Below are 16599 nucleotides of genomic sequence, written 5' to 3' on the forward strand. Positions count from 1 at the left end.
GTTTAGGAAATAGTGGGAACCGGCTGGATGATTTTGGGATTGCAATTGCAGCTGCTTGGACAATCGTTTCTGTGACATACATGACTGCTTCATTGATTGGCTCCTGACTGACTGTAGCAATGTCAAAATTTGCCAGATATTGAAAGGCATTCCAGTCAGTCTGATCAATCTTCCACCGCGGTAAACTAAATGGCAGACAGGGTCTACCACTAGTTAGGGTTGTTATCAAGGGGAAGTGATCGCTTCCATATGGATTTTCTTCTATCTCCCAAGTAAGTGAAGGAAGGAGAGAAGGGGAGCAGATAGAAAGATCAATGGCAGAGAATGTACGGATAGGCATGTGGAAGAAGGTGTTTGTTCCCACATTTAAGAGGGAGAGGTCATTGTCAGTGAGCATATGCTCTACTGACAATGACCCTTCATTGACTCGTCCCCTTCCATTGGTGTTAGTACTACCCCACAGAGTGTTATGTCCATTGAAATCCCCAAGAATTAAACATGGGGAAGGCAATTGCTTGATAACATCATTAAGGTCTGTCTGGGGGATGTCTATCCCAGGTGGCAAATAGACAGAGCAGACAGTTAATAAGAACCCCACTGAAAGGCGAACTGCTACAGCCTCAATGCTAGTTGTAAGCTGCAAAGGCTGAAATGGGATCTGGTTGCCGATGAGGATTGGGACTCCTCCGTGAGCACGACCATCCACAATTCTATCCTTACGAATGATGGTAATGTTATGCATAGTGGGGTCGTAATTTGCCTTTAAATAAGTCTCCTGTATGCAAAAGCAAGCTGGTTTGTGCTTTTGCAGGAGTGCCTTGATGTCATCAGTATTTTGCCGGAATCCACGACAGTTCCACTGTAGGAATTTAGCCATTATTTTGGCTTGGTGGGTCCATCAGGCGGCTTCCGAGGTGCTGAGGGCTTACCTTTTTCAGATCTGGCCTTCTCCTTCCTGGGGAAGTATGGAAGCTGTCCAGTGTCCATTTCCTCCTCAGCAAAGAGCTCCAAAACTGAGTCTTCTTGTATCTCCTTCTGCTCGACATCCATGTTTTCTTGGGTACTAGGTGGTATTTCACCTTTCTTATTCTTTTCTTTTCTTTTGCATTTGCTTTTGTTATTTGTGGAGCATTAGGAGGTACCAATATAGGAGTGGCAGCTGATTGGTCCTTCTGTGCAGGTTTTTGGGAGCTTAAAAGATAACGTGCAATGGGAGTAAATGATTCTTTTGGAGGGACGGACATGTCCGTCTGAGTCCCAATCGAACACCTCCCTGCTACCTTCTGGGCGTAGGTAGGTTTTTTGATGTTAAGAGGTTTCACTGCTTTCCTTGCCTCCTGGTACGATATGTTTAGCTCTGCCTTCAGCCGTTGAATTTCTTTTTCTTCTTTCCACCTCTGGCATGCTCACGAGTAGGCCGGGTGTTCGCCTTCACAGTTAATGCAGGTGGGTTTCGTGGCTGAACATGCTGTTGTTTCGTGGTCCTTTGCACAACATCGAGCGCATGCAAGGACTCCACGGCAGGCCATTTGAGAATGTCCATATTTCTGGCATTTAAAACACCGTAAAGGGTTTGGAACATATGGACGCACTGGGCAGTTGATGTAGCCAGCTTTAATCTCATCAGGAGGTTTGGGAGAGTTAAAAGTCAGGATAACACTCCTGGTTTTAACAATTTTTCCATCCCTTCGCGCAGTGATTCTCTTGACGGCAGTAACTCCCCGTAGTTTTAATTCGGAGCAGATTTCCTCCTCGGTGGCGTCGAGAAGGTCCCACTCCGAAATGACACCTCTCGATGAATTTAGTGTTCTGTGTGGTGTCACTGTTATGGGTATTCCTCCGATTGATGTTACTCGGAGTAGATGTTCAGACTGCCTGTCATTTTTTGTTTCAATCAAGAGATCCCCAGAACGGAGCCTCTTAACTGACTTGGGTGTACCTGCTAACCCATCCAACCCTTTTTGTATAAAAAAGGGTGACATTTTACCAATCGGTGTTTCGTTGGTGGAATGCATTATTAAGAATCTTGGGACAGGCCCTGATGGTAGTTCGGTTCGCTGCCTCTTTGTAGCAATAATGCTATCTGCCTCTCCGTCAATATTTTCAGATAGGGACCGGGTTGGGGCCCCTGAAGGAATATGTTTATCAGGATTCATGAAGATTTTTAAATTGTTCAGTGCCCGGCCTCCCCACCCACCATGGAGCCCAAAGGGACGCCCACTACCCGGCATGCAATAAATGCGCTCGGGAGTGGAACGCCAGGGCTACCCAGACACTATACCCGCACCGCCGCCAGCCTGAATCCTGTCCCTCGGACCATGAGGGTAGGGGCGTGGCATTGACACGGTTGACCCTCGCAGGCAAGCCTACTAGCCGATTGATCCTAGCCGGGCCTTCCAGGACCACCCGTCTTGTCGAAGCAGGGGCCAAAGTAGTGTATTGAAGCTGGGCCTCTCAACCACCAGGATCCTCCTTTCCGAATTTCCACGGGTCGCAGCGCACTGCAAACACGCCGGATTCCATTGATGTAAGCCTGGAACCTGGGTTGTGGGCGTTGGATCCCAGTGATGCTAGTCTGGAAGTCCAGCAGCGTCACTGGGAGGTCCCCTCACCATGTACAGGTGCCCACGTCGAGGGGTTCCTCATGTGTGAATGTAGAGGCAAAGTCATTCATCATGATTCAACCCCTTTCTTCTAGAGTTTACATAAGTAACGAAGTCTATTTGTATTTTTCTTTACCTTCACTGCCAAAAATTTCTTAAAATCTGCCCTCGCTTGTCTAACCTTTTTAGTGACTTGATTACAGAATAGCTTATATCTACCATAGACTTCTGTGTTGCCTGATAATTTATATACATCCCATGCATTTTGTTTTTCTCTGCCACAAGTCTCATTAGATCATTTGACATTGATTAAGCCTAATCCTTGAATAGTATCTCATAGAGTTTGTATGAAAAGCTTGATTGATTTGGTAGTTGTTGGCGCATCGGCTTCTGTGGCCATATTGCACCTCCCAAGGTTTTTGTAGTACTTTGATCCAAGCCCGAGGCGGGAATCGAACCCGCGACCTTTTGGGTTGCCGGGCAGGTACTTTACCCACTCGGCTAGCCCGGTCGGCTAGTATGAAAAGCCTTACTTACAAGGCTATGACTATAAAAATGATCTTTATTGCAACACATTAGCAACACATTAGCTAGCCAGTCTTAGTTTTTCTCTAATCTGAATTTTAAAAATTTTAATAAAATTTTAGTGTCCTATCGTGATCATTTAGAGTTACTAACTAAATCTATTTGAGCTTATACAAAAGTAGCCTCACTATTAGTCTTATGACTCTGGGGAATATCACGGCATGAAGCATCATTCCTAAAAATGCAAATGCATAACTTGATAGTAAAGCAGTTTCTTGGACTTTCCATCCAAACAATTGCTGGACTATTTCCAATATCTCATGAGGGTTTGTTAGCCCATCAACTTCTAGGACCATCATGCACAATTCTTGCCTTTCCAAAAAAATTTGAAAATGACAATAGACACTTTAGCAAAGCACTGACCAGAAATTTTTATATTTATCTCTTATATTCTATAGGCTTAAAAACTGTAGGCTTTAAGGAATTTCAAGGCAAAAGAAAATCATTTTTATAATAGCAAATGAGAAGAGTGACACATTTTCAATTCTCATTTCACATTTAAGAGTGACTAATTGTGTACACAATGTTCATTCAATCTATCAGTCAGATTTATTTATTTAGAAACGCATCTAAGTTATATTTGCATTTCTTCAATATTGTGTGCAATCAGTTGATGTCATCATAATATATTTAAATTCATTAGCTGAAATCATATAATGTTCATCATGCATATGTAAACATCATACTTGCTTTTCAACTGTAAATTTCTATCTGTGACAACGTGTCATTAAACGTCAGTGTCAATAAACTAAGAAAAATAAGGCTACTTTTGCAATTCAAAGAAATCTAAGGTAAATATGAACCAAGTTTACTACTTTTTTTTTTTTTTAACAATTTATGTTTACAACATAAGAGTATTATGAAAAGGCTACTTTTTTCTCCCCTTTGCAGCTAGCTTACTTAGTTGGAGTAGATGCTGATATCACTATGGCTGGTGAACTCCTGGGAGTCTACGGGCTAACTTTCTGAAAGCACAATCAGGAGAAAAACACCTGGGGTGGAATGTGGTTGTGCTGGTAGCAGGATTAGCTGTGGATCAGAGTAGAGGAATATGCTCCAATCTGTGGGGGTGTTGATCAGCTCTTAAAACCTGAGCAACTAGAGCATTGTCAACAATGCTTTTATAAGTCTTTTTTTTACAATGCAGAATAAAATGTTATTCCCACAAAAAATACATTGTGTGAAAAATTCTATCATATTTCTTGAGGAAAACAGTGACTAAAACAGTGGACCTACTGATTTTAAAAAAATAATAATTAAATTAGTTTTTTTTTTTTAACTAATTAAATAAAACCAATAGTTTAAAAAGTGGTCATACATTAGTCTGAGGATCTTTCTTTTTTGTTCCACTTCCTTCAAAGAAAAACTTCTTTAGCCACTGGCAATATACACTGCTTGCTTGAAGGAAACCACCTTCCTAAAAGAGGATGGGAAAAGGAGTTTTAGCTTAAGATTTTCTGAAATCTGAATATTTCAAAGCTTCAGAGTAGAGTTAAAAAATAGGCAACAAAACTGCACTTCTTTATGAACAATATAGGTGGTGATTGTTTCTTAAACAACTCCAGTTTTGTTGCATATTTTAGAATTATAGATTATTGATCACTTGCTTTATTGATAAATTGTACAATTGATTTGCAATTGCTTAATGTCAGTATGAAATTTGAATGATAAAAGAAATTAAGGCAAATGAGTTGCATGAATAAGTTGTAATAAAAAAGATAGATAGATAGATAGATAGATTTTTTTTTTTTTTTTTTTTTATTAAAACATGAACAGTAGATACATTTTCAACAACAACTATTTACATTCTATGTACAAAGCAAAAAAGAAAGATAAAGAAAACTTTTTAGAAAGAAATACAAAGGTTTCAATATTTTAATTTCAGGAAATAAGAAAAAAAAACAGTTTCTTGGGGTTGGGTCGTTCTCATGTTAAGTGTCACACGTTGAAGGTGATGGACTGTTCAGTGATGGGGAAGAGGTGACCGCCACTGTTCCATTCGCTGGTAAGATGATCTACAGTTTCTGGTTTTTTGCTGTGGAATTCGAGTAGAAGTCTGCTCTGCAACTTCCTCCGTAGGCTCCACTTCAGATGATGCGCCGATGTGTTGACAGGAGGCACGTCGTCACTGCTTCTTGTGTGCTTCAAGTAGAAGTTGTAAATGACAGCCTTGGCCGCAATGAATAGGAAGTTGCAGGTGGTGTGTGCTGGCTGCTCAGAGTGAAGTAGGTACCAGTAGTCCTCCGGAGTGTGGGTGTGGTTGCAGGCAAGCTTTGCTGCATCCAAAGCGTATTTGACAAGTTCCTTGTTCACAGGGCATGCCAGGTATATGTGTTCCAGGGTACCTGGGGTGGCGCAGAAGAGGCAGTAGTTTGAGGAGCGTAACCCGAAGATTTGTAGCTTGACTGGGGTGGGAAGGATGTTGTGCCACAGTCTCCACTGGATGTCTGCGTCCGATTTGGAACATTTCGTCCTGTACGGAAGGTTCCACTGAAAGTTTGATGGAGGCATGTGGTGAGTGGAGAGGGGTGCAGGGACAGCTTGGCAGGTGGATGATGGGAAAATTGTGGTTGCAGGAGACAGGTACCGTGTCTTCTGGTGATGTGATGATGAAGGTTGGTGTAAGTGAGGATCCACTGACATTTCCAATCCCTTTAGTTGTTAGTGATGTCTGGAAGAGCTTGTGTGATCGCTGATTTTAGATGTATGTGTTGCTGCTTTGCATTAATGGTTTTAATGGGCAAATCTTCTGATCCTTTCCATTCAAGGGAAAGGATCAGAAGAGGAGGTCGCCTATGGTTCTTATTCCTGCCCAGTTCCACGTAGGGAAGAAGAGAATATCATCATTTGCAGGGTTGTTGTTGTTGTTGTTTGTTATTTGGTTTTTAGGAGCATTAGCAACTAAGGCCATATTGCTCCGGGATATGCGGTGGTCATTCCCTGAATGACCTTTCCGCATCCTCCGTATTTGGTGGTGACGGGCTCGAACCCCGGTCTAATCAAGAAGTGTGTGCTACGCACTGCTGCTCCTTCCCACCTGGCTACGGAGGCGCCCGCAATTGCAGGGTCTATTATTCTTTTATTGTAGAAGAGCGGTTCTGAAAGTATTGCGGGAAGGGATGTTCTCTCAAGATTATGGTGAAGGTTTAGCTTTTTCCAGCAGTATAGTGCGTCTTTATAAAACGGCGGTAGTTTGAGTGGTACCGGTGCCATGTCCATTCTCAATATTGTTGAAAGGGATAGTCCTCTAGTGGCTGTTGCTAGTAGTTTATCCGTAATGTTGGAATGTGCATATTTTGTTTGCAGCGTCTTAAGAAGAAAGGTGATCCGGAATGCTGTGATTTTGTCGTCAAAAGAGACCAACCCTTGAACCCCGTGAGTAAGTGGTTGGAGTAGGACATCCAGTTGGTTTTGTTCCAAAGGAAGCTTCGGACAGATGCCTGGATTTGGTGGAGGAAGTCAGCAGGTGGAGTGAGAATTTTGAAGGTGCCAGAGAACGCTTGCCGCCATATGATTGACCACAAGCATTCTCCCTCTCAGCGAAGATGTGGCGCACACGCTTCTCCATCTCCCGAGTACTTTGTTGAAACGACTCAGCAATTCGGGCCAGTTCTTCTGGGAGAAAAGGAGGGTATTGCCGAGGTACACACCTAGGTATTTCTGTCTCTCGCTGGACCATGTGCCTTGGATGGGGGAGTCGGTTCTAGTTTTCCAGTTGCCAGCCCACAGGCCGCTGGTCTTACAGTGGTTGAGTTTTGCGCCTGATGCTTGAGCATAAAGATCATGAGCCTTTTGAATGACTTCAAATTCACTCTCGTGTCGTATTGCAATTGTGACGTCATCTCCGTATGCTGAGTAGGTTATATTTAGGTGGGGTTCTGGTAGCAGCATTCATCGGGATTGTATACCGGTGGCAATTTTATTAAGGAATGGTTCTATGGCAATTGCACAGAGTTGTCCAGAGAGTGGGCAGCCTTGTTTTATTCCTCTGGAATACGGAAAGTGGCAGGTGAGCTGGTTGTTGAGTTTCAGGCAGAATTTGGCTTCCCTGTATAGCAGATGGATTGTTCCGATGATGTAAGGTCCATATCCAAAGGCTTTCAAGGTTTGAAATAGGTAGCTGTGTTCTACGCTATCGAATGCCTTTTTCTGGTCAAGGCTAATTAGTGCTAGGAATTCTCTTTGGCTGTTTGCAGTAGAGAGGAGGTCTCGGATCAGATGTAGATTGTCGTGAATCGATGTTCCAGGTACAGAGCATGTTTGTTGGTGATCGATGATATCAGGGAGAGTGGCTTTTAATCTATTGGCGATGGCTTTGGAAATGATTTTACAGTCCGTATTCATTACGGAAATCTGGCGCCAGTTTTGTAAATTGGTGCGATCTCCTTTCTTGGGAATCAGTCGAGCGACAGAGGTGGTGACCGAAGCTGGTAGTCCATGGAACTGAGCTTCTTCAAGCATTTCAAAGAGTAGCACTCCGAGTTGATCCCAAAACGTTTGGAGGAATTCAGAAGTCAGTCAGTCCAGACCTGGTGATTTATTTTTGAAAGGGCTTTGCATGCTGCTGTTAGTTCTTGTAGGGTGATTTGTTTCTCCATACTGCATTGGGCCGTATGGGAGATTTTTTTAAGTCCTGAAAGGATTTCCTCCGTTGCCTTTGTAGAGGTTTCTTGAGAACTGTAAATTTCTCTATAAAATCTTGTTACTTCAGAGAAGATTTCCTCTGGGTCTTCAGTGATTTTTCTGTTTTGCAGCTGAATGGCAGTGATGGTGGTTGATTTCTGATGTCTGTTTTCTAATGAGAAAAAGTATTTGGTCGGGGCATCAGATAGATTTATGTGGGTGTATCTTGATCTGAGCAGGGCGCCTTTTGCAGAGTGTTCTAAGTGGGTTTGTATGGCTTCTAGTGTTGACTGATAGGTCTGACTAACAGATGGGAGATTTTTCAGCCTTTGCTCAAGTTGATAGAGGTTATTACGCTTTTGTTGACTTTTCTGATGGCTGTAGGTTTGCGAGAATGATTTCAGTTTACTTTTAAATCTAGGCCACCACGTGTTCATGGGCTCCAATCTGTCTTTGGATTGGGCAAGGTTGGATATCAGGTCTTGCAGCTTAGAAATGTATTCCTTGTCTTGAAGAAGGCTATTGTTGAACATCCAATAAGCACCTCCACTTTTGTAGTGATTGGGTGAGAAAGAGAGCTGTAATTAGATAAAGGAGTGATCTGAGATATAAGATGGCAAATGTGTGATGCTTCTGACCAGGGGGATGGTGTGTTTTTGGATGTAGTATCTGTCCAGTCGGGCTTGGTAAGGTAGTCTTTCAGATGCTGTATTTGCTGATCTCCAGGTGTAGGACTTTTCTTCTGGGTGCTGGTGTCTAAATACATCGACCAGTTCATTGTTGTTTATCAAGGCCTGCAGGTTATTGATTAATGTTGTGCGGTGCTCAGTGCATCGTGCTCTGTCCATTTTTGGGTCAAGAGTGCAGTTGAAGTCGCCAGCAAGAATGATGTATTCTTGATCTATAGTAGAGATGTGGCTTTGTATGAAGTTGGTTATTTGAATAGCAAGTCTGTCTTGCTGTGGCATGTAGATGTTAAAAAGGTGCAGGGTTTCCTTCTGGGGTGTATCCAGGTGGGCGTAAATTGCGTAGCCAGCGATCTCTGCTATCACATGGAGCTTGCAGGCAGACTTTTGATGAAGGCCGACACTCAGTCCTGCCCCATGATGTTGTTGTGTTGGAGAATGATGAAATACATATGACCAATCTGTCCATTTCAAGGATGGCCTTGTGTCTGTTTTAATATTTGTTTCTTGTAGGAAGAGTAGGTCGGCATGATGTCGTTGGACCTGGTGAAGGATCAGCTTATTGCGCAATGCAAAGGAGCATCCTGTTGCATTAAGTGATAGCATGCTAAGAGTCAGCATTATCTGCAGGAATAAAGATAAGGGTTTTGCAAGTTTTGGGGCAGTTAACATCCTGATTGATGATATTGCTGTTCAAGCCCGTTAATCAAGTAGTACAGGCGTTTGGATCTATTCACATCTGCTCTGTCTTTCTTTCCTTTTAGTTTGGAACGCAGACCCGTAAGTTGTGAGATCAGCTCGGGTATGTTAGAGGTGAACTTCAGAGCTGTCACCGGCTTCTGTGGGGAGCCGCGTACTTCCCGTAGGAAGGATCATAGTTTCTCCACAGTTAAAGGACCTTTAGTGTAGGGAAACTCATTTTCCTCGTCTTCTGAAACAGTTGAATCGTGAGAATCACAGTTGGTCTCTTCTTCTTCAGGGCCCAGAAATTCAGGTTCTTCTTCATTTGGATCGTGAGTGGCTTGTAGCTGTTTATTTATTTCCATACTTGGTGGTATGATGGACTTATTTGAGATCTGACCGTTTATCTTCTGTGGTGTTCTGTATTTATTTTCGTCGCCCCTGTTGTTTTTGTTAGCGGTTTGCTCTTTTCCTGCCGCCGTGTGTGTTGTCTTCTTCTGTTTTGTGGCTTTGGACGTGGTCTGCCTTGGGGGTTGATTCCGAGATAAAACTCTTGTTTTGGTTGGTCAGTCTCCTGAAGAGATTGCGTCCTGGTCTTCTGTGGTCTTTGAATTTTCTTTTTCTGAAAAGTTTGTTGTGGGAAACATCTGACTGTTTGACAGTTTCTTCAGCATCCCCATTATCTCCAACATTCAGCTCGCTTTGTGCATCTGGCCTGACCCAGGTTGGTGCTGCCTGAATTTCGGTATTACTTTCAGAAGAGTTAGAGATATGTGGGCAGTTTTTCCTGATGTGTCCCTCTTCATGGCAGAAGAAACATTGTGAGGAAATGGAGGTATAGAAGGTGTAAATTATTCCGTTTAGATCGGTGTTGATGAGTTTTGGGATGTTTGCTGCGTCATTGTTGGCGAAGTGCATAAGTGCTTGCCTGCAGAAGCTTTTTATATGCGAAAATTCCGGTTTCGTGGTTGCTGCAGAGAGTGTGCATATTTTCCCGGTAACTGATCCGTATTTGGATAAAATCCCTCTCAGAAATTGATGAGGGATTTCAGGTGGGACGTTTGAAATTGTAACTTTCGTTGGTGGTAAGGCAATTGGTGCCACTTCTAGGTGATGAAGACCGATGTCTATTCCATTTTGCAGGATAGTTTGCACCCATGAGGGGTGGCTGAAATACACCTGCACAGTTCCCGCCATACGGGATGCGTGGGTAATATTTTTCGGTGGTACTTTCTCCGCGATCGCTGTAAGGTGCTGTTCTAGGGGAGTGTTTTCCTTGGTAGCGAAAATTACTATTCCATTTTCCCGGGAAGTAATAGCGGTTGCTACATTTGTAAGAACATTGTTCGACCACATGTGTACTATTGTTGGTCGCGAGAGAGGGGTTTTTGCTGTCGTCAAGCATAATCCATTAGATACGGTATTAGCATAAGTATTAACAGTTGCTGACCTTTTGGACCTTGAGGTATTCACCTGTGTCGCAGGATGTGGCTTCCGATATCTTGGTCACTACTGGCAGTAGCAATAGGTTCCGTTGCTGTGGTTGTTTGACCTTCGCTGGCCATAGCTGGAGGCAATAGATGGGATGGGCGGGGGTGGAATAAGCCGTTACTGGAATGTCCAGCTTTCCATGGCTAAAGTTAAAAATTAAAAATCTAACCTAAGTCAAACTCCGCTAATTCTGGACACACAAATTTATTATTACTCGAAAGTTCTTCCGAAGAGGAATCGAAACATGTAAGTCTTGACTAGGGATTCTCATGATAGATAGATAGATAGTTTTTTTTATTTATTAAAACATGAACAGTAGATACATTTTCAACAACAACTATTTACATTCTATGTACAAAAGCAAAAAAGGAAAGATAAAGAAAACTTTTTAGAATGAAGTACAAACGTTTCAGCATTTCAATTTCAGGAATTAAGAAAGTTTCTTGGCATTGGATCATTCTCGTATTAAGTGTCACAAATTGAAGGCGATGGACTGTTCAGTGATGGTGAACAGGTGACTGCCACTGTTCCATTCGCTGTTAAGATGATCCACAGTTTCTGGTCTTTTGCAGTGGAATTTGAGTAGAAGACTGCTCTGCAACTTACTCCGTAGGCCCCACTTCAGATGTTGCACCAATGTGTCAACAAGAAGCACGTCGTCACTGCTTCTCGTGTGCTTCAAGCAGAAATTGTAAATGATGGCCTTGGCCGCAATGAATAGGAAGTTGCAGGTGATGTGTGCTGTCTACTCAGAGTGAAATAGGTACTAGTAGTCCTCCGGAGTGTGGGCGTGCTTGCAGGCAAGCTTTGCTGCATCTAAAGCGTATTTGATGAGTTCCTTGTTCACAGGGCATGCCAGGTATGTGTGTTCCAGGGTACCTGGAGTGGCGCAGAAGAGGCAGTAGTTTGAGGAGACTAACCCGAAGATTTGTAGCTTGACTGGGATAGGAAGGATGTTGCGCCACAGTCTCCACTGGATGTCTGCATCCGATTTGGAACATTTCGTCCTGTATGGAAGGTTCCACTGAAAGTTAGATGGTGGCTTGTTATGTTGTTGTTATTTGGTTTTTAGGAGCATTAGCAACTAAGGCCATATTGCTCCAGGATATGCGGTGGTCATTTCCTGACCTTTCCGCATCCTCCGTATTTGGTGGTGACGGGCTCGAACCCCGGTCTAATCAAGAAACATGTGCTACGCACTGCTGCTCCTTCCCACCTGGCTACAGAGGCGCCTTGGTGGCTTGTGGTGAGTGGAGAGAGGTGCAGGGACAGCTTGGCAGGTAGATGACGAGAAAATCGTGGTTGTCTGGCGAGACATGATTAGCTGACAGACTTTTTTGGAGGGTGCAGGAGACAGAGGTACTATGTCTTCTGGTGATGTGATGACGAAGGTTGGTGTAGGTGAGGATCCAGTGACATTTCCAATCCCTTTAGTTGTAGTGATGTCTGGAAGAGGTTGTGTGATCACTGATTTTAGATGTCTTGTTGCTGCTTTGCATTTATGGTTTTAATGGGCAAATCTTCTGATCCTTTCCATTCAAGGCTTGGTGTTAGGAGGTCGCCTATGGTTCTTATTCCTGCCCAGTTCCACGTAGGAAAGAAGAGAATATCATTATTTGCAGGGTCTATTATTCTTTTATTGTAGAAGAGCGGTTCTGAAAGTATTCCGGGAAGGGATGTTCTCTCAAGATTATGGTGAAGGTTTAGCTTTTTCCAGCAGTACAGTGCGTCTTTATAAAATGGCGATAGTTTGAGTGGTGCTGGTGCCATATCCTCAATATTGTTGAAAGAGATAGTCCTCTAGTGGTTGCTAGTAGTTTATCCATAGTGTCGGAATGTGGGTATTTTGTTTGCACTGTCTTAAAAAGAAAGGTGATCCAAAATGCTGTGATTTTGTCATCAAGAGAGACCAACCCTTGACCCCTGTGAGTAAGTGGCTGGCTAAGTTTGGAGCAGGACATCCAGTTGGTTTTATTCCAAAGGAAGCTTTGGACAGATGCCTGGATTTGGTGGAGGAAGTCAACTAGGGGAGTGAGAATTTTGAAGGCGTGCCAGAGAATGCTTGCCGCCATATGATTGACCACAAGCACTCTCCACTCAGCGAAATTGTGGCGCACATGCTTCTCCATTTCCCGAGTACTTTGTTGAAATGACTCAGCAATTCGGGCCAGTTCTTCTTGGAGAAAAGAAGGGTATTGTCGAGGTACACACCTAGGTATTTCTGTCCCTCGCTAGTGGTTCCTTTATCTTCAGATTCTTGATGCATGAAGAATCACTACTGATAATCAGGTCATGAGTATAACTCCCTCTAGTTGCTTCCCGAACATGCTGATGTAGAAAACAATAATCCAATAAATCCACAAAAGCTTTGTAGTGTGTGAGTGACCAACCCACAAATTCGTGTCCATATCTGGGAAATTAAAATCCACCATTATAAGACTTTGTAATACTTCCTTTCTTAATAAGCATGTCAATTGTAGGCGTACACTCCTTCTTCCGTGTACTATTATATATAAATAATTAGTTACTTATTTATACACCATTTTTTTCACCTACATTAATTTTATCTGGTAACTATAAGTTATCCTTAGGCCTCTGACTGCTTTAACAAAATTCAAGGCAATTTATTTATTTAGCTAGAAATTTAGTGAGACAATTGACAGTACACATGAAAAATTTAGCATGTTTATTTATGGAAACTGACTTAAATACATACAAAATTTATCACAAGAAAACTTTTATATATTACAGATGTTCCCCCACTGGGATAGACAATTACAACAAGTCCGTTCTATATCTCATTTCTAAATTGAATTATATATAGTTCTTTTATGACATCCAACTTGTTTATCCAGTTACCTCCTAGGCTAGTCAAATTTATCACAATTAGGATTTCAGAAGACCTTCCTACCCCTTTTTGGATTATTTGCATTGCTAGGAATAATAATACGAAACAGTACTTACAATAACTTTCATTTCTCCGAGTTTTTGGACCAGCTCCTTGATTTTCCGGAACTTTCTTTAATAGCTTCCACATCAGATTCCTTGTTCTTATCCAAGATTCTCCTCGACCAAACTCACTTTAAAGTGGCCTATTCATACTCACTGCTTCCCAACTTGCAAACTCCGAAAAACTCCGCTTCCCAATTTGCTAACTCCGAAAAACTCCACTTACTTGCCACCAAACCAGTCCTTATGTATCCGAATTTAATCTAAATTTCCCTGAATTTGACCTGACCTCCCCTCAGTAAGTCGAATGTTCATCGTACTTCTGAGAAATATGGTCTTGCCCTTAGATATTTTCTTAATGACTATTCCTTATCCCATTACAACTGTTCGTTGCATGTATAATTTTTGTTCACTGATATTTTCTAATTATACAGAATGTTCCCATGTTAATTTCACCCATATACTTTATTACTATTATCTTCATTTTAATTTATTTATTTATATAAAAAAAAAATTTTTATACTCATCAGAGTCATTAGGCCTATAACACACTCCTACTCTCAATTTTGATCTCCCAATGCTTATGTCACACCAAACTGACTTGACACTGCACTGTCCAGTGATGTTGACTGGCTTCACTTCCTTCACTTTCTTGTGTGTTTCTTATCTAATAGCATAACCCATTCTCCCTACCGATCCAGTCTATCCTTCCTGTACACGCTGTACTCCCCAAATTTCAGTTCTGCATTCCTTGTATCTGTGTGACACCACGTCTCTGGCAATACTAGGTGGTAGATGACTCTCATCAACCGTTGCAATACCACCAGTTTGCTTATTGGAGGCTTGAAGTGGTGGAACCCATGTTTAGTCTCCAGAGCTAAGTTCCGGTCCACCCTTCCAAATCTCTTCCACCATGCAGTATAACTGATGACTTTCGAAGTTATGATGAACATCACTGCGAGATCCAATCTTCCTTACATTTCGAGGGTACAGATCTAAAACGGTGTTCGCAGGCCAGCCGCTAGTTAGTACACCGACAGAACCTATTGTTAACTCTTTAGGAGGCTTCCAGGTCAGCTAGCATATAATTTTGTTACCTCTACTCTGCCAGATAGTGTAGAGGTAGTCGGAGTAGTGTGTATGTATGTACGAGGCATTGTGGAGGCCACATTATGTCAAGGAGCTGGGTATATTCTTACCATGTGTACACCATGTGTACATCCAAAAATTTCATTACTTCATACAGCATGTCCCACCCAATTTTCTTACTATTGAATACACCATGAATTGTTAAACTAATAGAGCTAAATCTCCCAAACGCTTCCAAGTTCATTTTACTAATATACGTGGTCTGAATTCTAATCTCAACGATGTCCATTTCCACTTGCAGTCTGCCAAACCCCAGAATCAACTGATAACTGACGGAATCTCAGTTATCAGTTGATTGAACCATTGCTCATCTCAGTTGCCCAAATTATTCGCTGTATGATTCCTTTCACCTCACAGGTGGTACTTGTGCATATGTTCATTCCGATATTCCCTGCCAGAAACTTGGTAATTTGGAATCTCCTCTTTTCAATCGTCTCTGGCTTAAAATCTCTCTACCTCATTGTGCCAAATTCATCTGTTGTCTCTACTACTGTTCTCCCAACTCCAATTTGGCTTTCTCCAGTCCAACTTTCCTAATAGTGAGGTAATTTTCCTTGGTGATTTTAATGTTCACAACTCCAGCTGGCTTCCATTTTCTAGTCACACTGACCCAGCTGGTTGAGATGCTGAGGATTTTGCAATTACTAATGACCTTGCACAGATTGTTCATTTACCTACAAGAATAACAGACAATCCTAACCATACATCCAACATGCTTGATCTTTTTCTCACAAACAACCCTTCTAAGTACACGGTCGAAGTGAGTGGTCATTTAGGCACCTCAGATCACAACTTGGTGATTGTCTCTTCTCCAATGGAGCCTTTATCTCATGGCTATTCTCAACCTCATATTGTTTGGCATTACAAGAATGCAAAATGGGATGACCTGCAAGATTTCTTTTCTTCTTTTCCTCGGTCAGATTACTGTTTCAAAACTTCTGATGTCAACGTTTGCTCAGATCGTGTAAGTAAAATTATTCTTGTAGGAATGGAATCCTTTATTCCGCACTCCACTTTAAAATCTCGTCCTTTATCTAAACTTTGGTTTTCCAATAAATGTGCTAAGGCTGTTCAACAGATGAATGTTGCATATCGTAATTGGCTTGTTTTCAATTCTTCAGTTTCATTTTTACCATACTCCAAAGCTCACAATAATTGTAAAGCAGTTATTAACCAGTCCAAACTAGATTTTGAACAGGCTAAGAGTAGAAAACTTGCTTCTTAACCTAATGGTAGCCAAGCATTCTGGTCTCTTGCCAAAGCTATTGGCTGCAACTTTTGCCCATCTCTGCTCCCACCTCTGTCAAAACCAGATGGTTCTGTTGTCACTTCAGCCAAGAATAAAGCTGACCTGTTAGCATTTCATTTTCCAACTCATGTATTAATGACCTTGGTAAAATACCTCCCACTATTCCCAACATGCTCCATTCAATGCATCCTGCGGTCTTCCGTCAAAAGGACGTCAGAAGGATTTTGACAAACCTTGATGCTAAGAAAGCTCCAGGTCCTGATGGTATTTCTCCACTTGAACTCAAAATCTGTGCTCCTGAACTTACTCCTGTTTTTAGCCACCTTTTTTCACTTTCTTATTCCAAAGGTGTTTTTCCTTCTGCTTGGAAATTTGCTCACATCCAGCCAGTTCCTAAAAAGGGTGACAAATCTCTCCCATCCAATTATCGTCCGATTGTAATTACTTCTACTCTTTCTAAAGTAATGGAGAAAACAATTAACCGCCAACTCTTAAACTACCTAGAAACCTTCCGTCTGATCAACGGTCACCAGTATGGATTCCGTCAGTGTTGATCCACTGGTGATATTCTGGCTTATGTTAC

At 42.1% G+C, this 16599-nt stretch overlaps 1 protein-coding gene across 1 annotated transcript in view; it reads right to left on the reverse strand.

The window, feature by feature from the left end:
- LOC150089359 (NBAS subunit of NRZ tethering complex-like) overlaps positions 1–16599 on the reverse strand; it is a 1057261-nt gene that overhangs the window by 211950 nt on the left and 828712 nt on the right. Inside the window, exon 47 of the mRNA XM_090389247.1 lies at positions 4507–4605. Coding sequence (XP_090245373.1) covers positions 4507–4605 — 99 coding nt within the window. The remainder of the gene's footprint in view (positions 1–4506; positions 4606–16599) is intronic.

The sequence above is a fragment of the Mastigoproctus giganteus genome, chromosome 2, assembly GCF_048544385.1.
Source record: "Mastigoproctus giganteus isolate SK-2022 chromosome 2, ASM4854438v1, whole genome shotgun sequence".
Lineage (NCBI taxonomy): Eukaryota > Metazoa > Arthropoda > Arachnida > Uropygi > Thelyphonidae > Mastigoproctus > Mastigoproctus giganteus.